General features: G+C 49.1%; 4 protein-coding genes across 5 annotated transcripts; 1 reads left to right on the top strand and 3 right to left on the bottom strand.

Moving 5' to 3' along the window:
• Window positions 1-133: 133 nt before the first annotated feature.
• On the bottom strand, window positions 134-5,448 carry LOC112878908 (CAAX prenyl protease 1 homolog). Its single transcript, XM_025943172.1, has 14 exons — window positions 5,112-5,448; window positions 4,102-4,249; window positions 3,894-3,978; window positions 3,728-3,823; window positions 2,900-2,965; window positions 2,513-2,611; window positions 2,212-2,325; window positions 1,994-2,104; window positions 1,837-1,899; window positions 1,641-1,733; window positions 1,251-1,364; window positions 955-1,026; window positions 803-868; window positions 134-550 (listed from the first exon to the last, which is right to left on the bottom strand). The coding sequence occupies exons 1-14, from the start codon at window positions 5,140-5,142 to the stop codon at window positions 431-433; spliced, it is 1,278 nt and encodes a 425-aa protein (XP_025798957.1). The 5' UTR covers window positions 5,143-5,448; the 3' UTR covers window positions 134-430.
• A 2,397-nt stretch (window positions 5,449-7,845) lies between these two features.
• On the bottom strand, window positions 7,846-9,129 carry LOC112876508 (transcription repressor OFP8-like). Its single transcript, XM_025940640.1, has 2 exons — window positions 8,042-9,129; window positions 7,846-7,947 (listed from the first exon to the last, which is right to left on the bottom strand). Exon 1 carries the CDS (start codon window positions 8,973-8,975, stop codon window positions 8,088-8,090), a length of 888 nt encoding a protein of 295 aa, XP_025796425.1. The 5' UTR covers window positions 8,976-9,129; the 3' UTR covers window positions 7,846-7,947; window positions 8,042-8,087.
• Window positions 9,130-16,203: 7,074 nt separating this feature from the next.
• On the bottom strand, window positions 16,204-19,062 carry LOC112889954 (rho GTPase-activating protein 5-like). The gene is made up of 5 exons (XM_025956799.1): window positions 18,502-19,062; window positions 17,736-17,856; window positions 17,540-17,659; window positions 17,044-17,274; window positions 16,204-16,960 (listed from the first exon to the last, which is right to left on the bottom strand). Exons 1-5 carry the CDS (start codon window positions 18,939-18,941, stop codon window positions 16,433-16,435), a joined length of 1,440 nt encoding a protein of 479 aa, XP_025812584.1. The 5' UTR covers window positions 18,942-19,062; the 3' UTR covers window positions 16,204-16,432.
• Window positions 19,063-21,396: 2,334 nt separating this feature from the next.
• LOC112893325 (pentatricopeptide repeat-containing protein At1g74900, mitochondrial) lies at window positions 21,397-24,633 on the top strand. Of its 2 annotated transcripts, XM_025960597.1 has the most exons (3): window positions 21,397-23,125; window positions 23,827-23,913; window positions 24,112-24,633. In XM_025960597.1, exon 1 carries the CDS (start codon window positions 21,435-21,437, stop codon window positions 22,941-22,943), a length of 1,509 nt encoding a protein of 502 aa, XP_025816382.1. In that variant the 5' UTR covers window positions 21,397-21,434; the 3' UTR covers window positions 22,944-23,125; window positions 23,827-23,913; window positions 24,112-24,633. The 2 variants fall into 2 exon arrangements, with proteins under 2 accessions (XP_025816382.1, XP_025816376.1); XM_025960591.1 differs by having other exon boundaries at window positions 23,827-24,199.
• Window positions 24,634-24,806: the final 173 nt, after the last annotated feature.

Genomic DNA, 24,806 nt, shown 5'->3' with positions numbered 1-24,806 from the left:
CAGCGTGTTCTCGTATCGGAGGCTGGAGTCATCAACTCATCGCATCCTCGCTTGGATTAGTAGGTGCGTGCTGTCCCCAGGTGAAAGACGTGTTATTACTAAGCCGGATGCAAGAACTTCAGATGCTGGTCAGTGTTTGAATAGCTGATTTGCTTATATTTCTCAATATTCGAAACACTAATACATCACTGCATCTAGGAAGTCGATTGATGAACAGCAACACCTCTATGTGCCCCTGATACCCTGTATGCACGCAGCACGCTTGTGCTGAATGCTTACAGAACTTGGACCATACTCTCCTGTATCAAGCCCCTCAACGTCCAAACACTGAATCGGTGCCTTGTGCGTGGCACGGAAATCCATATGGAAACCTCACGCACGGATCAGGGTTTTGCTCTGCAAGAACAATATCAGCTCTGACGGGTTCTGATTAGTCTTCTTTTTTGCTGTCAGCATCTTCCAGAGCCTGCAGCCTTTCCACAAGAGGTGGGTGGGAGTAGTGATATGCAGAATACCATGGATCGGTGTTCATTGCAGACAAGTTCTCCTCCTGAAATTTAGAGCATGCTTCAGGTTACTTAATGCAAATATTGTGGCAGTTTAACAGTATGCTAACCAACAAACTAATGAGTAAAACAAGGGATGCTAGTAAAAAATGAAGTTGCTCGATTGTAGACGGAGTGAAAGCATGCCATGTGTATGATCACCTTGCAGTTCAGGTGTCCTTTACAAAAATAATGCAGTAATGCCATTGCCAACTAAAAGAAACACAGATTCAATTAAAATGGATCGAGATAATTACCTGTAGTTTAACAAGGGCCGCTCGGAGCTGAGGGGCATATCCAAGGTTCTTGGCAAAGGCGTCGGCCTAGAAATTGGATTAAAGTGAGTGCAACCAAAAGGTTTAAAGCTGTCAATAGCAGGAAACTTGGGAGGCAGATAAGAGGAATGAACCTGGAATTCAAATGCTCTGCTGACAAGGTTCAGGCAAAAGCTCAGAAGGTGTTGGAGAGGTATTATGGTGTGCTGCAATCAAAGCGACACATGCGTCAATTGAGCAACAACGACAAAAATGCTGGAAATTCATAGAACAATGCATCTCAATTTTCAAGACTAGTTTAAATGAAAAGTTCCTACAATTAGATCCATTTCAAACAGATTTGTCTTGTTAGCCAGCATTTGGTAGCTGGCACCAAAAATTTCGAGAAGGAATATAATAAAAGCTTGTTGAAAATACGTTCATAACATACCTGGAAAATGATCAATCCAATTATTATTGGCTGATCCTCGAAACCAAAACTCTCAAACAGATCTTTGGAGTTCCTTACTAGAGTATATCCTCCAAATTGCAGAAACATAAGCAGCTGCGCAAAAAGCAATGATGGAATGAAAATGAAAAAAAAATTCAACAGCCAAAAAAGGTAGAAAAATAACAGTCTCTCATTTTCTTCCAGCAACTAATGTACGGACCAGATGATTTATGGTACATCATGCACAAATTTCACTCACAACACTCAAGAACGGTATGACCGACCACTCACAACACAAATTTCACTCACATTTTCTTCCAGCAACTAATGTACGGACCAGATGATTGAAAACATAAAAGGTCATAATTTGTTATTTTAATGAGAGAATACCTGGACAGCTATAAAGGAATAGACAGTATGATTGAGTTTCCAGTGCCCAAGTTCATGTGCAATAACAGAAACTATCTCATCCTCATTACTGCACTGAAACCAACAAAAAGAAACAGGGTAACTTTGCGCATACATGCTATCATTGTTTATGAAACAAAATAAGTGGCAAAAGCAAGATTTTCTGATGCATTAGAACCTGCTGAATTAACGTGTCATACAGTACTATGCGTTTGTTCTTGAAAAACCCGTACATGTAAGCCTGAAATAGAATTGTCAGTTTAAATAGCAGCATTAAATTACCGTTTACTAGATAGAAATGAACCCCGACTCTGGAAGTAGAGTAATTAACATACATTACTGTGGCTTGATCTGGTAGACCCATCTACCACAAAAAGCTTTTTCAAAGGAAACTTGAGGGAAGCTGCCAACTTCTCTATTTTCTCCCTGAGTACTCCTTCAGGAAGCTGTTGATGCCAGTGCAACCACAAAATTCAAGCTCAACTCAGAATATCTTTGCACTAATAAGATAAGATCATGCCAATTTAGTAGAAACAAGTAAAACAGTACTCACAGGTGTGAACTTGTTGAACAGAGGAGCTATCACGATGGGATATATTGTCATCATCAGGAGAGCTAATACAAACATAAAACCCCAGAGATATATGGCCAGGTAAGGTCCTCCAATCTGAAACAATACAGGAAAGATTGAATGAATCAGTTGACGCACTTAGATGACACTACTATACGTAGTATGTGATTTTGATTCTGTGGACCTTAGAAAACCAACGAACAAAAACAGGACAAAGGAAAAAACATGTGTTGTACATATAATTCATTAATTAATGTTTAAACAACAGAACAAGAGAAGTGACCTGTACTATGTAGATGATAGCAGCCACGATTGGTGGCCCCAATATCATGGATAGTAAAATTCCTTTGACCATATCCCTAATGAAGAGCCATATAGTTTGCTACAAGGTACAAAGCAAGAGAAATCTCAGTATAGATAATCAAATATATCAGGAAAATGACCAGTAACTTACTTTAGCACTCCCTCCGTTCCAACTTGTAGGTCGTTTTGGCAAATCTAAATACATAGTTTTTCTCATGCACTTAAAATCTATGTATCTAGATTTGCCAAAATGACCTACAATTTGGAACAGAGGGAGTACTAATCAATCACTGAAAGTTGCAAATTTTCAAACAGATATTCCTAGATAGTAACAAATAAAAGGAAAATTTGGAAAATGTGAACACACCTTGTTAAAACCATGACGAGCCTCTATGACAAAAGTTGAATAAAGAGAGAATGGCAAGTCTATAATCTGCATTTCATTAAGTACGCATTAGTGTTTCAAATCAAGTAGTGGATTTGACAACCAATGCAATGTGCTCCAAGCAGAAGTTGTTTCTCCATAAAAGAACAACATGGCACAGTTAGGGCTGATTGTGGGCACAGCTATCAGATATGAACATAGGTCCAGGTTCAAAATTAATGGTTAGTCACTGAAGCAATCAACAGAAAAGCCTGACTACTGAACCCAAAAGAACTCAAAACCTTGATCCATGCAAATTCAAAGTAGATAAATGCACCTTGCACCTTCTTTTTAAACAAAATCTAAGCATTTAGCGAAATGTTAAATAGACATGGGGAAGTAATATGATAATAGACAAATAGCGTCTTCTTTTTCTTCTTCTTTAGTTTTACAATAAACAGAAAATTTCCAAAAAAAACAAGAAAATATATTAGCTCAATAAACAGAACATTTTTGGACCAGAGCACAGAAGGGAATCATGTGCAACAAGGGGTTTATAGATACCACAATTTACAATGCGCCACCTGCCAGTCCTGACTCCTAAGTCATAACAACTATTAACATCATACCCATAGATGATCCAGCATGGCAGCATCTGAAGTGAGAGCACAATATAGCTATCGGTTCAACAAAAGAAAGCAAATGTCTCACTTCATACATACTCCATTTTAGTGCTGAAAGACTATTAAAGCTAATCAGAGTGCAATATAGATAGGGGGGGAAAACATAACTGAATTGACATAGGTTATGTCTAGGGAGGTTTATTAGTACCTGTGACCAAACCATAGCACCAGCTAAGAATGCAAGGGTGTGTATTATTTCATTCTCAGCATTTAAACCAACCTTTGTAACTAATTCTCCAGATCTCTGTAGAATGAAATGATCAGCCAAAATACTTGCTTAAGGATATTGATGGAAGCAAGGGATTTGTTTTTACCTTCCAAAACCAGGGAAGAACTTTATAGTACAGTATTGTGGTATCCATTAATATAGTCACAGCCTCATGAACAAAATGGAAGTAGCTGTCAGATGAAACAGAAACTTCAGAATCAGCAATCTAGATAGATAAGTCAGCTAATGAATTTGGGCGTCAGAAATTATTTCAAAATGAAGGTTACGAAAAGGTACAGCAGCACTGTATGAACCTTTTGTCGAGGCTATAATCTCTGGAACGTTTGAACTTTTCATCACTAATCACTCCCACCAGGGGTTTTGGCAAAGTTGGCAACTTGAGGGCTCTATGCTGACGGATGTCAAGATATGTCTCAAATATGTACATGAGAATCATAAAGCCTGCACAGGGATACAAGTTGAGAAAAGCATCAGACATACAAAGTAAATAACAATGAAAGTAAACATATCATCTAACCAAGGAATAAGATCTAATTTGTTGGTTTCATCCATATTAACTGCTGACAAACTTTAAATTGACTCAACCCCATACTTGGTAGCAGAAAATGATAATGACAGAATTTTGAAAAGACCCAAAAATTATATTGCTAGGGACCATCATATACACTGATTAAAACATCATCAAGTCTGAGATATTGCATAGTGACAGAGAAGAACAGAGCTTCGAATCACAAATACAAGTTTGCAAAGTCACTTGACTACAATAATCTTAGTCAACGAATAGTAAGTTAGAAGCTCATAGGCATCCGTTCACTAGCTACACTAATCGAAATTATGGACGCTCTTCACTGCACTAATAAATAAAGTTCAGACTCTCAGGCCTTGTGTTCTGACTTGTTTATTTCCCAGATCAAGTACCTAAAGATGGACACTGACCCAAAATCAAAAAAGGCAAGCTGCATATAGAACATTGAATCATCTCCTCGATAACACCAGAAAGCATTCAATCACTTAATAGCACCATCGTAGGCGCATCACTCTCCCAAGCTTCATGAGCTCATCCCGCCCACACCACGTTACGGTCACTAGATTCACGGGAACCAAAGCACCCATCAGGCGTCTGCGGCGCTAAATCGCCTCCCAGGCACGGTCAAATCCAGCCGCGAAGAAGCGCCCCCACTCCGCCCCCCACAAACCCTAGGGTTTAACAGCGGATCCCGCGTCTCATCTCACCCAAACCCGAGACACCAAAAGGATCGAGCGAGCGACTGCTACACCACGACAGTAGAGCGCGGAGACTTACACAGCACGGCCTCCAGGTAGGGCAGCGCCATTGGAGCCGGGGGAGGTGGAGGCCGGAGCGGCGGGGATGCTTCGGAAACCGAGAGACTGAACCTGGGGCGAGGGATCGGGGGCGGGAGGAGCGAGTATTATGAAGCGGGGAAGCGTGACGCAGTGCGGGTACGGTTGCTTTGCTCGATTCCGCTGCTCGGAGCTGGGGAAGAAAGGAAGGTATAACAAGGTATAAATACGGGCGGCTTCCTGGAGGCTGCGCTCATGCCGGAGCTGGGATCCGGCTGAAGACCGCGGCTTCGCAGGGAAGCTTTGCCGCGTTGAAGGCTCTGCTTGCGGCTTGGCTCTGGGCGTCGGCTCCTTCCACTGCACGAATCGTGCGCAGCACGAGGAGGGATGATGGCGCGGGCCGCGGGGCCGTATGGGCCGTTCCGTACCTCGATGAAGTATTAGTATTGGGCCTGCATCACGTACAGAACCCATTTTGCCGCGGCTACAAAGCTAGCTAGCCCACCCACAGCGTACCGCTGTCACAGGTGGGCCAAAATGGGCCCATGCATCTAAAAATCGCTAGCTGGACTGGACCCATCAGGGCCTATTGGCTGGCGGGTGAACAGCCCAGAGCGCGTAGGTGTCTAATGACAGACTCGCACCCATCTCCGATCAAATCATCAGACGTCAGTGCAGCGGCTGCTCGAGGAACGGCTAGCAGATTGCGTGGTACTGAATCACTGGATGGAGCTGCCGGGGTGTCGAGGAAATCAACAGTTGGGCTGATCTCGCGTGCCGTGTAACCGGGACTTGGCTGCCAGCAATCGTCGGGAACAAGCCTGAACCTCGCACACCTGCAAAAAAGCAATGGCGGACGGTGGCCATGTGTGGCCGTGTGGGTAGCCTCCATCGCCCCAGCGGCCATTGCCCACTGATAAAAGTACCCGCAGGCTGCAGTCAAGCAGTAAAAGGAAGCAGTCCTGTGACTCCTCCCGCGTTTACTGCTTCGTAATTTTCGCTGTGTGTGTGACACCTTACTTTCAAAAAAAACAAAGGAGTTTGATACCCCTAGACGCCTTGCCACGGACAAGCTAGTGTTACCTGTTACGTATTGTTTACTAGTGTTACCTGGACTAACTGGTTAATATATAGTGTGCGAGTGAGCACCTAGCGACAGGGCTACGGGGCATCAATGAGAACAAATGTGGCGTATAGCCGTCGTCACCGCTGTTGTCAAGCTCTAAATAAACTGGCCGGATCTGTAGCCGAGTGAGCAGTGATCGAGCGGGGCCAAAGCTAGGACGCATCAGTAAGACAAGAGTGTGGCGTAGAGTTGTCGTCACCGCCGCTAGCCCCGTAGGTCTTGGGCTCTCCTCTGACGAGCACACGTTCTCGTACACTGATGGCCTGCAGGACGCAGCAGCCGCATCTGCATCTTGCCGGTGCTCCGGCCGCCAGTTCGTTCAACTTGCTCCGATTCAAAAAGGCCGCAGGTGCTCAAGTACCCCCCCAAAGCCTAGTACCTAGATGCACGTACCGTCCTATGGCCGTATCTTATGCAGATATATTGACATATATTTTCTTATTTCTACCAAGCTGAGCAAAGAACACTGGAGAAGCAAACTGTTCTTGCCTACTCATGGCTCACGGGAACGAATCGGATTCCATGCGACGCGACGCTGACGCCCACCACCGGTGTCCGGTGCCGGTCAAGCCTGCGGGACTGCCTGCCTTTCTCTCGCCGGGGAAGCATTTCTCGGAGACCATCAGATGATCAGAACGACCGGCGCACGCGTCGATCGGCAGCGCTGTCTGACGCAAGGAGGATGCCGGAGGCGGGGGCGAGGACAAGCGCTGCGCTTGCGAGCCAAGGCCGCGAGGCGCGCCCCTCTCGTCTCTTCCCGTGGCCCGTACGCCGGGGTTTGTCGCGTCCGCGTCCGTGCCCCGATCGCGTCCGCGCGAAACAACAAGGAGGCGCCAGTGCCCGTGCCTGCGTGCCCGCCTCGGGAAGAAATTAGGTGCACCTTACATGCCGGCATGTTTGGTAGCTGTCCCGGCTGGCCCGGATTCCTTCGCTGTTGCCGCATTCATACACCGTATGCAGCCCTGCATCATTGCGTCGAGTGCGTCCAGTTTCGCTCGCCGCTCGGCGCCGGATACGATGCCGATACGATGCCCGCGGTGGACGACCGGAGTAGGCCCAGAAACTTCACATCCTTCAGGCTCATCAGGGGTGCGATGATTGATCCGGATTTGGCTCGCCGATCCGGCACAGACGCACAGTCGATGGGCTTGTTTATTCTATTGTCATTTCTGTGAGCACAGCAAATACAAGTTGGTACTTTGGTAGCGATGTAATCTGAAGCCTAGCGATGCTCGGCGCGTATGACCGTGGCTTCGCACGAGCTGGGCCAGTGTCGGCGACAGCACAAGTTTTTGGCACAGCGAGGAGGGAGCCAGGGGCCCGTGGGAGCGCGGGGGCGACAGGGGAAAAGAATGCCGTGGTGGCAGAAAGGGACACGCTCTGACGTTGCCGTGCTGATCATGGCGCCGGTCGCGCGCCCCCGGCCGGGATGCGGGCGCGGCATGGCAGTGGCAGCGGCCGCGCTAGCTCTGTTGCCACCGGCTGGCGCCAACCACCGCGCGCCCCGCTGCTGAACTCCATGCGCGCACGGGCACGCGCGTGCGAGGACGGGCCCGGCGGCCTCCGTTACGTTCCTGTCCACGGCGTCCGTCGTCATCGATCCAGATTCCCAGAACTACGAAGAAAGCAACGCCTTTTCACGTCCTTTCCCTTTTTCACCAGGAGCGCCATGATTGCGATCTTACGATCTAGCATGCTCACCGTACAAATACTACAGAGAGAGAAGGTACTGCAGATTTTTCTTGCATTTTTTTTCACGCGGAAAATGGAACGGAATGAACTTATCTTGGCTCCAAGTGACGTACATTGCCGGGGTAACAAAAGACAGTGCACGTATACGGCAGGTACGCATTACACGCGCCACGCCGGTGGCGAGCGGCGGTGGCGCGGCGGCGTCATGGGCACGGGCGGCCTGCCCGGTTCGCGGCGGGGGACGGAGGAGGCCCGGCCCGGGGTGGCGCAGTCGAGGGAGGCGGCGACGAACACGTCGTCCCAGATCTCGGCGAAGGCCCGGAGGATGGCGTCGTGGTGGTGCGGCGCGTTGAGGGTGAGGAAGCGCCGGAGCATCTCGCGCAGGTCCTCGCCGGAGACGATCCCGTTCTCCACGATCATCTGCAGCATCGACCGGCGGAAGTCGGCGAGCGGGTCGTCCGACTGCTTCACCACCGCCACGCTGCCCTCGAGCCCCTTGCCGCCGTCGCCGTCCGCGTCGCCGAAGCGGCCCTCTTTGGCCGCCCTCAGGTCGCCCACCTTGCCGTCGCCCTTGGCTTTCCTCTGCTCATGCCGCGACGGCAGCGGCGGCGGCGGAGGCGAGAGCTTCTCCTCGCGGCGGTGGCCCTTCCGCGCGCCCCACGACGCGACGCTCCGCTCCAGCTCGCTGAGCTCGCGCAGCAGGCCGGAGAAGCTCGGCGTGGCGACGGTGCTCTCCGGCAGCATCCCGCAGCTGCCGTCCTTGTACCCGAGCTCCGCCACGGCGTCCTCCCAGAGGGACGACGACGACGCCGCGGACGTCAGGGTCGTCAGGGTGTCCGTCGTCGTGGACGCCCACGGGTTCGCCCCGGCGCTCCTGCGACCCGTCGTCGCCGCCGTCGCGGTCGCGGACGTCCCCGTCGTCGCGGACGGCGACGCGGACGCGGACACCGTCACCGACACGCTCTTGGCGTCCTTGCAGCCGCACCCGAGCGCGAACCCCGCGCCGCCGCCGTGGCGCCTCTTAGCCGGAACGGCGGGGCTCTTCATGGCCTCCTGCTCTCGCCGCTTCTAGCTCACCGGCGGGCCGGGTAGCTCGAGAGGAGGAGACCTTGGACAGAGGACACTGGTGTGGGTCTGGGTTTCGCGTAGCTAGGCTGGAATGGCTCGGCGACTAACGGCTTATAAAAGCGGCGGAGCGACGAGCCCGGCGCTCCCGTGCGAATGTGCGCGCCGGACCCAACTTGCCAACCATCCATTGGTGTTGGGCTTATGGCATCGGCGTTTTGCGCGACCGTGGAGGAGGGGCGTCTCGCAGCCGTCGGATCTCGAATCCAACGGACCGACAGGCTCCACGGCGCCCAACGATTCGATCCGTCCAATGATTCCCCACCTTGTGAAGTTGGGAGAGTGGAACAGCCCAGAGCGCTACTGATGAATGAGCTCGCACAGTTTTTAACTATTTGCAGATGGTACGCAGTAGCGGTGTTAACTAGGTGCCCTCGCGCATGTGCCGTCCTACGCGGCTACGCCCCGCCCGCAGGGCCCGAGATGGCCCACAGGGTTGCTTGCGGCTTGTTGTTGGCGCTGCTGGAGATGTCCGCGCGCGCGGTCAAGCTGGGCGTAATGCTCGGTGGCGCGCGCGCCGTTGCCGTTGACGACGGGGCGATGATGCCTCCCGGGGACACGTTTCGTCCCTTCGCCGACGACCCGCTGCTGCCGCATCCTGCCGGAATCGTGCCGTTGCTTTTCTGGTTGTTTAGTTTATAATCAAGAGTCAGATTACCGACGGTCAACTGTTGAAGGACCGTGCAATCCGCATAGATTACTGAACTGTTGAAGCGCCGTTTTTCAGATTAATTTTAGAGGATTGCTCTTCATTTTATTTTGCTGATTTTAGGGTGTCACGACCCAAAATTTAAAAGCACGAGATTAAAAAAAAATTAAGCAACATCATCATGAGCATCATCCAAGCATTATGGGGCATCATATGCACTTAATTACATAATGCTCATCCATTTTCTTGTGTGAATTATGTGCAAGTTGTGAAGTAAGTTTAAATTTTGCTATGTGTCTGTGCCCCCAAATATTTTAATCAAATACTAGATTTCAAATGATGATTTGTAGATATTTTTGTGCAATTTTTGGATGCCTAACCCGAGCCATAAAATTCTTAGAAAATCTGAAAACTGCAATGTTGTTTGATTTTTTGTGAGCAATCCATATTAGATTTTTATGATCTTTTTGTTGCATTGTGTTCTTGATGATTTAATCTAGCTTCAGTAAAAATTTGGTGATTTTTGGAGCCCGGAAAGTGCACGTTTTTGAATTTGCAAGTTGAACCGTTGCCTTTTCCTTTTTTCCCCTCCTTCCGGCCCCACCTGTCGGCCTCCTCTCTCTCCCGCGCGCCCGGGCCCGCGCGTCAGCCTCCCCCTCCGCGTTCCCCGGCCCTCCGCGCCCGTCCATTGGACGCCCGCGTGGCGGCGCACGCCGGCGGCCATTGGCCCGTCCAGCGTGACGCCGCCCCCTCGTCTCCCGTGCCGCCCGCTCGTCTCCCTTCCCCGCCTCTTCGCCTTGCTCTCCCGCTCCCCATTTGAACCCGCCGCCCCTGTCTCTTCCTCTCCCTCCCGCCGCTGCCGCTTCCCCTTTCCGCCGCTCGCCGCCACCTGCCGTCGTCGGTGAGCTCCGCCCCGATTGCCCGCGCCCACACCTTCTTCTCCTCCCCCTTGTTTGATTTCGGCCGCCCGCCGCCTCTCTCTCCGGCCGTAGCCTTCCCCCGGCGCTCGCCCCCTCCCGCCGCCACCGCCCTCCGCCGCGCCGTCGCCTGCCGCCCCGTCCCGCTCGCCCGTGCCGCGGCCAAGCATCCTTGCCGTGCCGCGCGGCTGGTGCGCGTGCGCCCCACCCCCATTCGTGCCCCTGCCGCGTTGCCGCCGGTCGGCCGCCGCGACGCCACGCCGCGCGCGCGTGCGTTCGCGCGCGGGCTGCGCCGTGGGCGCGCCCCGGCCGCGCCGTGGCGAGTCAAGGCCGCTCCCCGGCCTTGACTCCGCCCGGCCCGGGGGCTGGCAGCCTGGGCCCACCCGTCGGTGCCCAGGAGCATAGGAAATGCATAGGAAATGTTGTAGGCCTCCAAAAATTGTGAAGTTTGTTTTGTTTGAATCCTCTATAGTAGATCTGCTTAGATAAATTAAGTTCATGCATGTTAGAGTCCTGTATTTTAAGTTGTAATTTATTCTTGTTAAACCAAGTTAATCATTAATCTTATTTTGTGGAGCTCTAAAAATGTCAAACTAAAGTTTATTATATTCCCTGTCAAATGCTTTTTCTCATAGTGCAAGTGGCGTACATGTTCCAGTACTGTTTGATAGGTTGTTAATGTGTTTTTAGTTTTGCTGCCTGCAACCTTATAAAATGAATATCTTTTGATAGAAAATTGATAAAATGGTAAAACCACTTCTGTTATCCTTTTTATCATGTCTCGTACCTCTGGTAATTTTATTAGGATTTTTGAAAATGTTTTGCATGGTTTGTAAGATTTATTTTGAGTTTAGCTACTGAAAATTGTAAATATCATAAGTAATTCTACAAATATGTTTTTGATGCAAACTCAACTTTCATGAGTTTATTTTGAGATCCTCTGGGTGCAGAAATTAAATCATGATTTATTCTTGCTATTTTGTTGCATGAGCAAGTTTGCCGTCGGGCTTAAAAATTTAATTTAGTAATCGAGCTTGTAGTGCCATGATGGTATTACTTTCGCGTTGATGTGACTTTTCTCTTCTATTATTATATCATTGCATATCATCTCATTTTCACATCATTGGCATCATCCTAATGCATACATTTCATTCATGCATTTTAGTGACCGAGACGCCGGAGGACGCACCCGTTGAGCCCGCCGAGTTTGTTGAGACCGAGCCGGGAGCTGAGTGTGTGGTTGAGGAAGAAGAGAACCAAGGCAAGCAGCTAAGCATGATTCCTTGACCTATTTCAATTTGCTTAAATTTAGTTATTTCACTTGGGTATCTATGCTTATGTTAAATATTTATCTAATGCATTGTTATCCCTATTTTCATGCAATGCCCGCTCTTGATTTGTTTATCCATACCCTTGGCACACGTAGTCACTTGCAACTCATTTAACTAAATGCTTAGTCGTGTCTAGGGTTGGTAGATATCTTGTAGGAAAAATTGGAATAGGATCACTTGTTTCACCCACTTTGTGTTATCTTAAACGTGTTGTCCGGTGTCGGAATGTTGGGTCGGATCGGTCTAGTGGGAAGTGTGGTTTTGGGTTCGAGCGGAAGGTAGGGCCTAGAGAAAGGAGTCTCGGAGGCTTAGTCCGCTCGAACCGATTAAGGACCGTCCGTGGATGACCTTGGAAATTGAGCACTTATCGTACTACCACATATCCATTCATGGGGTGGATAAGCCGAATACTCTCTAGTTCTAATCGTTGATGCACGGTCCTAGATGCGTGGCCGTGGGGCTTTGTAGAGAGGCTTAGGGGTGTCCCCGGTGGACCTAGGTTACTCTCCGCGCAAGTTAGGCGTGATGTTCAACGGTTATAACTCGTCGGGAATGGTTGATGCGAGTACCCCCTCACCCAACGTGATCGGTTGGGCAAGTCGCATGGTCCTTGTGTCGTGTGGGTAAAGTTGTACACCCTTGCAAGGTTAATGAATCAATTCGAATTGCCGCGCTCTCGGTTATGAGCAAGCTCAAGTTTCGACGAATTCTTCGTAGTTGTATCGATCTTGGTCGCATGTGGTTTATGATGCTTATGTCACCTCTTATGGTTGGTCAATGTTTAACTAAAATTTTATGGTGGGTTGGGCAAGATAATAAAAATGCTAGGATTGCTAGAATAGGTTTTGGTTAGGAAGATCATGCTTATGCTAACAACTTAACCCTAAAGCTTTCTTGTGAGCCCTCATTTGCATACTCCTTGTTTATTTATTCGCGTAAGTCTTGCGAGTACCTTTGTACTCATGTTGCTATATTTCTTAACTAAGTTGCAGGTGAGCCGGAAATTGTTTTTGGCCACTTCTACCCCGCCGATCCCGGTGCGGGCGAGGAGTAGGTCCTTGTGGTGTCGACGGCGTCCTTGAGCAAGACTCCGTCTCGTTGCGCGTTTTATTTTTCCGCTGCGTACTCGTCTTTTGGGAAATTATCTTGTCACACTAAACTTCATGATCTATGTCCCTTTTATTTTGGATTGTGAGCCCAAGGCTTGTAACTCGTGTTGAACCGTAATTTCAATTTGAACTTGCTGCTTAAAATTGCTCTTTGTGGTACAATGGCGAAATACTAGATTGTGAACGGTATGTGTATATGCATGATCTTGGGCATATGGTGGAGCACATACTGGGACTACCGGATTTAGCCTCATTTTGGGTGAACGTCGTGTTGGTCGTCGCGATTTAGATGTGGGTTAACACGTGGCACGCCGAAGCGCGAGCACGTGTTAGCTCTCCTCTTAATTATAACGACCGGCGACTCGTCTAAAATGGTGTTAAATTGGGCGGTTCTCGCACTGGGGGTCGTTACAAGCCGAGCCGGTCACGTCAGGCGATGGACGCAAAGCGGATGCTACCGGTGCCGGGGAGAGGTCCGAATCGTCTCCCCACAACGCACATGCCATGACTTTTTGTGTAATGGCTCAGTTCATTGGCTCTTTGGATTGAGATACGTAGTATTATTGTTCAGTCAGTATCGCTGTCTACGATTTAATTACGTCCCTGAAATTCTAGGTATCTACTGTTCCAACACATCAACTGACCACGATTAAAAAAAAAGGTTACACACACCAACTGACTCAGCTCGACAGCTCTCATGACACGGTGGATGGAAGCTCGCAGTCCTGTAGTCGAGCCACGTGGACTCCGTGGTCGTATTTCCGACGGCGGTGAACGGTCTGGGCGACCATAGACCGTACCGGAGGCGCGCGGACAACCTCGCTCGGGGTCGGGGGTAGCGGGAGCGTGCAGCTCGGGAGGTTAGATCAGCGTTGGGCAGGGCGCCAGGGCGGAAGCATGCTCTGGCCGTGTCCCGTGTGGCCCTGTACTGTCCGTGCGGACAATCATACGGGACAGCTGGATTCTGCCCCCCTGAAATACTGTATTGATCGTGAGAGCTCAGCTCGACCTATACGGATACGTACATACGGCGAGCGACGGGAGAGCTGAAGTTTGATGTTCACTCCAGCAGGCTCATCATGGAATGTTTAGGTCGGTGGGACCATGGGTAGGACCAGGAAGGCAGGAAGGACGAAGGAGCGACGAGCGAGGGGGGTATTGCAATTTGCAACCAAGATTTCGATACAAACAGTAGAGGCCCAAAGCATTCCAGCCCGGCTAGCGCCGCGCCGCTGGACGTGCACGGCCCAGCCGCGTGAGGCACCACCCGGCTACACACACGACCCGGACGAGGCAATTTGGATTTGGGCCGACAACGACAAGGCTTCTTCATATTCATCTGGAGTCTGGCCATGCTCCACGTCACACAGCCGAGTAATTTAATGGGAGTTTGAGCTATGGACGGAGAAAATGAAATCAACGAGTTGAACACCCGCGAAGTCCAGGATCCATCGTGCGCCATGGTTAGCAGACAAGCCCAACCGTGCTGTAAGTTAGCGCAGCTGTGCAGCTAAGCTAAAGCTAGCTAAAAGCGCCGCGCCTCGAATCAGCAGGGCGGCGGCGGCGGCTGCTGCGGCTCCGGGCCGGAGGCGACAACGGAGAGCCACGCGAGGAGCGGGGTGCCGACGAGGACGAGCCCCGCGGGCACCATCCAGAGCATCAAGCCGGCGCGGCGGAACGAGACCGCCCACCACGCCAGCAGCGCCGCCCCGCCGAGCCCCGCCGCGGCGGCCAGCAAGCTGATCGTGGTCACCGCCGCCGCGGCGGGGGGCGGCCTCTTCGCGGCCGCGGTTGGGGCTCCCGTCGTCTCCACGTTCTTTGGGGTCGTCGTCGTCGGAGGCGGCAGCTTGCGGGGCTCGGCGGCGGCAGGCTCCATGGCGGAGACCCGCGCTGCACCTGCACGGCTCCGGCCTCCCTGCACGCCTATGTATGTATACTCGCGCCTCGGCTGCACTCTTCCACGAATCCGCGGTACAGCATACATTCCGTGCATCCGGTCATTCTTGTTTTTGTTTCTTTCTTTTTTGGTCACAAAGGTAATCAAATTCGGCACGCGGCAGTATATTATATTTGCATATTGTCATATGGAAGATCATGAAGCCTCTCGTCCAATGGAGCTACACGCCGGCGTGAGTCTTGGGCACGCAAAAAAACCGTAAACGCAAAATTTTTAAAAGAATTTTACTAATTTGAAGTACTAAATGAAGTCTATTTATAAAACTTTTTGTATGGATAGGGTGTAAATCGCGAGACGAATCTAATGAGCCTACTTAATCCATGATTTGCAACAGTGATGCTACAGTAACCATCCGCTAATTATTGCTTAACCATGGATTAATTAGCATCATTAGATTCGTCTCGCGATTTACAACCCATCTATGCAAAAAGTTTTGTAAATAGACTTTATTTAGTACTTCAAATTGGTAAGATTCTTTTGCAAATTTTTTTTTATGTTTACGCGTCCGGAACTGTTACCTTATTCGAATATTTCTTTGTGATGGTGAAGGGTTAGAAATTCGTGTGCCTTACACTCTGAAACGATGCAGTGTCTGATGAACGGACAGGGAGAGCCGCGGCAGCCCATAGCCATGGGCAGTTCCCGCCAAAGCACGCATGATATCCGCTGCAACACCGCTGTGATGTGATAATCGACAGGCGTTTAGCTTGCCTTCGACGTTGGCTTGAGGGGATAAAAAGGAAAACACCAGCGGGAAAATATTCCGGGGAAATCAGGGGCGGTCAACATTGGCCAACTGATTTCTTCTAGAAGGAAAATGGCAGCACAATAGCAACTTGCTGGTTCCGTTCTTAACGGTTCCCACTTCCCAGTGAGCCTAAAGCACGTTGCTCCCTTGTCAGATTAAGTACAGTAGCAGCGTTGCCACCCCCTGGTGCTAGCTGTCTAGATAGTTAGCTTAGTGCTGGTATTAGCAGGAGATGAATAGAAGCTGCAGATTGCACGGATGCAGTCAGCCTGGTAACCTGGAATCCCTAATTTCATCATCCTGAGGATCCTTGCTGAACACCACAAAACAAGGTCACAGATTGTTTAACGTGCCTAGTCATTTGGGAGCATCGAGTACTAAGTAGTTAATCGTGGTAAAACCCTCAAAACCAAAATCTTACAAGGATTATATCTGGCAAATCAATAACCACTAGATTTAGAGTAGAACCACAGGGCACTATGGCTTAATACAATTAGGACGGTGAGAAGTGAACAACTGACATATACACCCAAAGAGCTCCACATCAGTACTAATAAATGGGCTAATAGCTTCTTGGCACACCATCTACGAGAATAGCTGACGATCTACACAGTAAACAAGCTGCGGAAAATAGCGGCGTTATCAACTACACAGGCACACTCTACATATCATACACAAGCTTGCTCTGCTTCATCGGCCTTTTTCATGGACCTACTGAACTGAAATACAGGGTGTCTGCAGAGCCTCCCTACTCCTTTCCTAAATTTAAATCTGTCAAAGAGACCTTCCTCATTGTTGTTATTGAACTCGTTTTGGCTGCTCAAATCAGTGTCCAAGGGAGACATTTCACCATTGCTTTTGTCATTGCCCCTACTACCACCATGATTCTTGGCTCCACCTGTGCTATCTTGCGTCTCATGATGAAGAGCTTCTTCCACTCTAAAAAGGAACTGATCAAGCTTAGCTGCATCAATTATAGGGGAATCAGCATTTCGCTGGCTTGAACAGATGGAGGGCATGTCCAAATGCTCTAAAGTTTGAGGTTCATCTTTGTCACTTGGGGAACCAGAGCTAGACGGGAATGCCCTGGCTACTGTGGCTGCCTCCTCCCTTTCATTTACAGTCTTCAAGATCAATGTCTTCAGGAAATTCATCACTTGGACTGCATGTATCAAAGCCGTCAAGGGGTCCGCCATCTGAAAGAAACCAATGTCCTGCGGTTAGACTCGAAAATTTGAATATCTGTAGGTAGAGACCACTAAATATGCTTGCCAGTAACCTTGGTCATATTTGGTGCAAAAACCATAGCGATGTTGCGAGCATTCATCTTGTTGAACCTTTCATTTTCCACAACATCTGCCATCAGATTGATGGCCCATTCAAGTAGTGCTGCTTCCACAGGAGGTAGTGTACTCACAAGGTGGCCACATTCTTCTTCAGTGTTGCAGTGCATCACTTGTTCTGGAGTTAACGAGTCCAGAACTCCACTTGGAAGTTCCCGAAACCATGCCTATAATTAGCACCCAACATTAATCATAGCTGATGTAGAAGATAAGCTAAATGAAAAGGAATATTAATTTACTGAGCTATAGTACGTGCAGCATATTGTTGGGTGTATTGATTCTTGGGTATGTCTGATATAGAGCATTTAAAGGCTCTGTACATATTAAAATTACAAAAAATGACAGTGCTAGCCTATGTACACAAGAGTTTGCCATGTTAACAAAACAAAGGCAATTCAAAATAAAAGAAAAAGGGAAAGCAATTGAACACACCTTTATCAGTCCGGCAAGGCAGTGCATGTCAATACCATCTGGAACAACTCCCCTGTTTAGTTGATCCCTCACATATAGTTCCTGGCTATTGTCTGCATTTATCCTGAATATCCCTTCAGCCTAGTAGAATAAGCAAAAAATAATTTCAGAACCATGGGCGCTGCCACTCTGATTACAAAATTTTACCATTCCTTACCTGAAGACCCCCAAGTGAATATAACTTCCTTTGCATGGTCAAAAGTATTGTTGGCACGCTGTTTCCTCTTCTATCATACGAGCATTGCATGGAAGTTGGAGAAACTCCAAATACACTTACACTGAATGCAGAAATAGACAATTTGGTAAACATAAATGACATTAGACTTCAACAATGAGACTAAGTTACAGTGTTCGTGCAACTGAAAGACTATGGATGAGATACAAGAATACCAGGACAACTGAACAGGTAACTGCTCTAACCAAACAAAACGAATAATAAACTCGAAGTATCTTTGCCTCTCTGGAAATGAATAGAAAACTGAAAAGAACAGGGCATCACAATATCCCACTCCCTGGCAAGTACAAACAGACCTATTGCCCACAGGAAAAAGCACTTTAGGAGATTCCTGACTCCTGAGTAGTTGAACTTGATTATGTCAGCCATGGAAGCCGCAGCTGTTCTGGAAATGAGATCACAAACACAAAGCAAACAGACCTATTGGCTCAGCCTATGTAAACCCGAAAGCTCAACAGACTAATACCTACTACCCGTCACATGTCTGCAGTTAGGTGGCATTGTTGTACAACTGAGCATAACGTCAGAACAACGCAAAATTCAGTTTGGCCAAGCGCCAAATTCCAAATTTCCGGGGCGGAATCGCAGTTGCAAGGTTTACCCACAAAATCGTCTGCAAATCCAGGGGCACGAAACTACGTACAGAACCAGATCAACTGAAGGGGAAGTGCGGAGTCGGAACACTGACCTGGCGCTCGGCACGGGGCGGGGCACGTCGGGCTCGAGGTCGGCGGGGAGGCCGAGGAAGCCGACGAAGCGGTCGAAGGTGACGTGCGAGACGTGGCGCACGTCCGTTGGTCCCCCTATCTGCATCCCCGCGGCCGCCGGCCCGTCCTCCTCCGGCGCCGCCTCGCGCACGCCGGTGCCGCTGCTGCTGCACAGCATGAGCGACCTCCGCAGCGCCCCCGCCACCATCTCCACCACGGACACCCCTCCCCTCGCCGCCGTCGCCGGCAGCATCAGCGGCGACGAGAACGTCACGTCATCCATCTCCTCCTCCCCCTCGAACTCCTCTTCCTCTTCCTCTTCCTCTTCCTCCTCCTCCTCCTCCTCCTCCTCGTAGCAGTCGGTGCTGGAGTGGGGGAGAGGGATCTGGTGGCCGAAGCGGATCTCGGACGACAGCGCCATGGGATTCCAACCCCTACGCGAGAAGCAAAGAGGGGAGGGGAGGTAGGAGAGAAGTGGGCGGCGAGCGGCGGCGGCGTGCTGTGCTGTGTGTTGTTTCGCAGGGCTAAAGCCTCGCTGGACGCTGGCTGGTTCGTTTTAACTGCATGTTTATATAAAACAGACAGCGGTTTATTCCTTCCCCTGTCCGCCTCATGCCTCGTTGGATCAGCCGCTGCTTGTTTCCGTCCGGCTTGAGCTTTTGACTCCATCTTAGTAGACTATAGTTTAGCTTAATTAAACCCAAGAATGCTAGGTTAAGGGAGAGGGGCCGTAGGATTATGATACTTAATGACGCTGGTGGTGTTGCGAAAGGCAGCTGCCTTCCTGCCGGCGACTAGGGCTTCTTCAAGAATCTACGTCATTAAGAGACAAGCAAAGAGAAGACAGGAATTATTTTTTTTATTGGGATGGGAGGAATTTTATTAACTGATTAATGGATGCTTGGGATAGAAAGATTTATGTAGGCAAGTTTTAAGGTTTATTTTATGTTTCCCACTAATTCTTACTAGGAATTTATTAGGTCCTAAAGTCACCCTTCTGTGCTACTGTACGCTATGACAAACAAAATAGAGGAAATATCGCGTTTTGAATGGTCTTATAGCATTAATAAGAATGACATATCGCCATATAAATAAAGTGATGATGTGGTAGTAGAGTTAAGAATGAGAGAAAATAAAGCCATTTTTAATGCAATAAACCACCTCGCCCATGAGAACCAAGAGAAAAGGAGAGAGAGATCTGGCCATATTGGAGAGATTATATGATAATTTATTTGGAAAAGAGCATCCTATGGTAATATTAATTTTGGAGTAGTTTTGATATTAATGCTATGTGAACTATGAAATGACAAATTTGAAAAGCACCATTCTGAGTGACTACTATTATATTACTAGATTGACCGTTCTCATTGCGTTGTTAGCACTAGACTATGATGGCGCGCAATGCTCTCTATCCGCAGATCCGTACCAATAATGCCCCGAGCTACCGTACGGCCAATGATTAGCTGTATCCAGTAACTATCTCACTCCTGGTTGCGGGCGCCAACGAAAACGGGTGCCGGTGCCGGGATTGAGCGTACGCTGATGGTAGAGGCGCTAAACGGGCGTCCAATTAGGTTTCGGTCCCTCGCACAGTTGGATCCAGACTGAATCGTGATGCCATGGTGAGCTACCTGCTAAAAGTTGCTCAGTACAGTACTACAGGAGTCGGGGAGGACCATGCAGTGATCATCTATACCTGCTGACTTTCACCGCGTTAAAAGCCGTACATGTATCAGTATAGTACGCTCTCTCGCGTATAGCTGCCTCGATGAGCTCACTCCCTGGGCCGCTTCGTCATCCTAGTCCTTTTTCTCCGAGGTTGCTCTAGCACGTCAATTCTCTTTTTAGCATCTAATTTTCAGATCACGGCATGATCACGTCAATTCCCTTTTCTTTTTGTTAAAACTGTACTAGATCACCTTTCCGGGATGCTCGTGCCCGGTACGAGCTCCTGTGTTACTGCCGTGTCGTGGATCGATTGGTCGCGCGTCGATTGTTCCTTCCGTGACGACATGATGAGGCGCCGGGATACTTGTGCTTAAAGCATGCGAGCTCGATTCCGACGTTCTGTCCTTTCTGTGGGGGCGGCGGCACCTTTGTATAATTTGTTGTCCGTGCTCCTGTCCGAGAGAGCCACTTGAAGGGATAAAGCACAGATACCCTCTGGGCACTGCCCATAAGCCTCACTATCTCACATAGGGGTGGTAAATGGTAAATGGTTCTAAATTTTAATCAAAATAATCTAAGGACCGTATTCTAATTTTCAACTAAATATATATAAGGATCAAGTTAAATTAAATTATAAAAAAAGTATTAAGATCATGATCCTCTGCATCCGTCCTCACCACTCTCGACTCCGAACAACCCAATGACCTACACTGCACATTGTCCGAATGTCCGTTTCTCCGTCCCTAGGGGTGTCATTGTGCTCATGTGTTGGGTGTGGAACTATGGATGGAATAGTCGTCCATCACTTGACCCATCACGGGCATGGCGTTTTGCGTCATTGTTTCGGACCACACGTACTCGCTGTTCGCTGCCGCTGCGGCGCCGTAGCCCGTCGGGAGAAGATGCGGTATCGCTCAGTACTTCAGCAGTCAAGTTCTCGCCTTTGTGTGGCAGCTTTGTCATGTATTTTTTTTTGGGGGGGGGGGGGGTGGGGGGGTTGAAACTGGCAGCCTTGTTATGTTGAGATTGTGAAGTGAAGGCGGCATTTTGAGCTGTCTAGTTTTGTCTGGGCCAGTTGGAAGCAAGATCCACTCACTACTGGGCCGTCATCAGCCCAAGGTCCGACATCGATAACTGTGTATGGAAGTGGCCAACGGCCCATACTCACATGTAAAATCAGCAACTCCATTTCCATCATCACAGAAGAAAACGTAAAAAAAAAACCTCCTCCCCGCGAAATTGCCCGATGCCGCCGCCACCGCCGCCTTCCCCAACCTCCGCCGCACCCACCCCGCCAGCACCCCCAACCAAACCACCCCTGTGCCCGCGCCACATCGCCGCGCTAGTCCTGAACCACCCGTCCTCCACGCTGAACGCCGCGTCGGCGCGCTCCCTCTCGGCGTCCCTCCTCGCCGCCGCGCCCGCGCCCGCGCTCCCGATCCCGGCCCCCGTGGCCAACGCCGTGCTCAAGCTCCTGTGGCACCACGCTCCCCGCGCACTGCTCTTCTTCCACGCCCTGCTCCGCCTGCCCCCGGGCGCGCGCGAGCTCTCCCCGTGCACCGTCGACCTCGCGCTCGACCTCGCCGCGCGCCTGCGCCACCCGCGCCAGCTCACCAGCTCCGTCCTCGCGCTCTTCCCGCGCCACGGGCTCGCCTTCACCCCGCGCACGTTCCCGATCCTGTTCGAGCGGTTTGCGCTGTCGCAGCGCCGCCCCGACCTCGCCGTCCGGCTCTTCCTCTCGCTCCACCGCTCCCACGGCGTCGCGCAGGACCTTCCGCTGTTCAACTCCCTCCTCGACGCTCTCGTAAAGTCGCGGCACGCCGGCAAGGCCGCCTCCCTCGTCCGTGCCCTCGAGCGGCGGTTCCCCCCTGACGCGGTCACGTACAACATCCTCGCCGACGGATGGTGCCGCGTCAAGGACACCTCCCGTGCGCTCGACATTCTGCGGCTGATGGTTGAGTCAGGGATTGCCCCAACGAAAGCCACATATAACATTATCCTCAAAGGCTTCTTCCGTTCTGGACAATTGCAGCATGCATGGGACTTCTTCCTCCAGATGAAGAAGAGAGGCATCACCGACGAGAACTGTAAGCCTGACGTCGTGTCGTACACCACCGTACTCCATGGGTTGGGTGTATCCGGGCAGCTGGACAAAGCTCGCAAAGTGTTCGACGAAATGTCTAAAGAAGGATGCTTACCTTCAACGGCGACTTATAATGCTTTAATTCAGGTAATCTGTAAGAAGGGCAATGTGGAGGATGCTGTGGCAGTCTTTGATGATATGATTGGAAAAGGTTATGTTCCAAATGTGGTTACATACACCGTCTTGATCCGAGGCCTCTGCCATGCCGGGAAGATTGATCGAGCTATAAAGCTTTTGGAGAGGATGAAGAGCGAAGGTTGCGAGCCTAATGTTCAGACATATAATGTCCTTATAGGGTATTCGTTTGAGGACGGGGAAATCGAGAAGGCTTTGGATTTGTTTGAGAGAATGAGCAAGGGTATGGAGTGCTTGCCCAACCAAGATACATATAATATTATAATAAGTGCAATGTTTGTGCGTAAGAGGGCAGAGGACATGGCAGTGGCTGCGACGATGGTGGTGGATATGGTTGATAGAGGCTACCTGCCTAGAAGGTTTATGTTCAATCGTGTACTGAATGGATTAATGCTGACTGGGAATCAAGAGCTTTCAAGGAAGCTCTTGAGGATGCAGGAGAAATATGCACGCTTGCGACGAGAAATAAGATTGTAATTAGCATTTGGTTTCTTGAATGCTATATGCATTCAACATTTTCTTCATTTTTCAACCTGGGTACAGACTACCGAAGATCAGAATCAAGGTGCAACACTGGAGTACCCAGTCAATTAATACTCCCTGCTGTCCCATGATCCCAAGATTATTGATCTCTCTCATTTTGGAACTGAGACTTCATTGTAAGTATATATTGTGAACTTTATCCGCAAATTTGCCCAATTGATTCTGTGTATCCAGAAAGTAACTTTTCATTCATAACTTCTGTTTGAGGTGACTTTGGAGGTTCTTTAAATAGCTTTGCGAAAGGTTTAAAGTGCCAAGATGTGCAGATTGTTTATACTGTCTTGTGGTAATGTGACCTAGTCATACTAGGAGTCTGGGATAGTATGATGCTGCAAGTGTCTTACTAACCTGTCAGGAAGAAAAATGTTTGTTCATGCTTTATGCCAATTACAGGCAAAACTCATTTTAGGTTTCAAAAATAGAATATAGATGCCAAGCACATGGTGATATTATTATAGAACTCTATTAGTCGTCAGTTGCTGCAAGAAGTTTGTTATTCTATTGTTTAATGCTTGCAGAAAAGATTTTTAAATATATGACGTTTAGAACAATGGACTCGTTAGCTTGTTCTAAACACTACATATTTGAAAACACGGAGGAAGTACACAAGAATTACTGGAAGTATACTTTCCTATATTGACACTTACACTAGGATTTGTATTGATTAAAATTTTAAATGACTTCTGTTTGTGGATATGCTGTGTGGAGTCGCACTGTTGGTATGTGCTAACATATTATGGGTGGATTGCTATCATCTGGCAGATGAGAATACTGTGTTTTGCATGTTTCAATTTTTCAACAGTTCTTTCTTTTTCAGGTTTGTTGGGTGGTGTGTATGTAGCAAATATACCGCGAACCATTCTGATGACTAGTGTGGATCAACTTGCTGACGAACATCAATAAGGTAGGCTCTCCATTCAGGATGCTTGAACTTTGATGTTTTCCTCATAGTTTTCTTTGATGTTGGGATTTGGCTTATGCTAGTGCCCAGGTCTAGGCCTTGTTCAATGGTAGTTTCTGTAGCTAGTGATGTAGTCTGATGTGCACTACAGTTGCCAACCCACACATCATAAATCCCCAAATCTACTATTGGATTTTGTAGGAATCAGGGGCTCTGGTGCCTACTCTCACTCACTAGCATCCAGTTTGTAACATGAGATACTATTAAGTAATCAGTATCCGACATCCAATCCCAACAGTATTAATGCAAGTCGCAGAACAAGATACGTGCCACGGCATTCAATTGTGATGCACCGTGTGCATTTGGCACACAACCTGGCGTTTTACCGATCGGTCATCTCAAGTTAACGAATGAACCAACCTATAATTTCTGAAGTAAACTGCCAGCTACCATTCTTCAACGGAACCCATAGGTCCAATGGAGTAGATGCATTTTGCTGTTCATTTTGGGCTTTCGGCTGCTGCTAAGCATTCAGAAGCAAACATAACATAGGAGAAGTTGCCTAGTTGGCTTAGGCCAAAATATACGACTTGCAACTAGGTAAAACCTTGTAAAACCTTCTATTCATATTGGGTGAGACTATTTATGCTATGTTTTCCATGGGCACATCCTTTGTTGACCGAACCTTGCAAGACCTTGAACATTGGGAGCAGAAAGTAGCAGGCAAGCTCGAGCCCGTCGGCCATCCGGCCTCAAGAAGTAAAGAGGTCCACATGCGTGGCGGCAGGCCAAGGCCTGCTTAGCCTATAGATTGAACCTGTTCGCAACACAGACATAGCAGTGAGGTAGCATAGTCCTGTGCCGGCCGGGGCAGTGTGCTGCCGCTATTACTCTGC

The sequence above is a fragment of the Panicum hallii genome, chromosome 1 (genome assembly GCF_002211085.1).
Source record: "Panicum hallii strain FIL2 chromosome 1, PHallii_v3.1, whole genome shotgun sequence".
NCBI classification, from domain to species: Eukaryota; Viridiplantae; Streptophyta; class Magnoliopsida; order Poales; family Poaceae; genus Panicum; species Panicum hallii.
This window is presented reverse-complemented; position numbering and strand designations above follow the sequence as displayed.

Coding starts and splice junctions, on each gene's coding strand:
- LOC112878908 (XM_025943172.1), bottom strand. CDS start 5,142: ATGGCGCTGCCCTACCTGGAGGCCGTGCTGT. Junction 2,326..2,512: donor CTATCATCTACATAGTACAG/GTCACTTCTCTT, acceptor GTATTGTTTCAG/ATTGGAGGACCTTACCTGGC. Junction 1,027..1,250: donor TTGGATTGATCATTTTCCAG/GTATGTTATGAA, acceptor CTTTGATTGCAG/CACACCATAATACCTCTCCA.
- LOC112876508 (XM_025940640.1), bottom strand. CDS start 8,975: ATGAAGAGCCCCGCCGTTCCGGCTAAGAGGCGCCACGGCGGCGGCGCG.
- LOC112889954 (XM_025956799.1), bottom strand. CDS start 18,941: ATGGCGCTGTCGTCCGAGATCCGCTTCGGCCACCAGATCCCTCTCCCC. Junction 17,275..17,539: donor GCCTTGCCGGACTGATAAAG/GTGTGTTCAATT, acceptor TGCTAATTATAG/GCATGGTTTCGGGAACTTCC. Junction 16,961..17,043: donor TTGCACCAAATATGACCAAG/GTTACTGGCAAG, acceptor GGTTTCTTTCAG/ATGGCGGACCCCTTGACGGC.
- LOC112893325 (XM_025960597.1), top strand. CDS start 21,435: ATGCCGCCGCCACCGCCGCCTTCCCCAACCTCCGCCGCACCCACCCCG.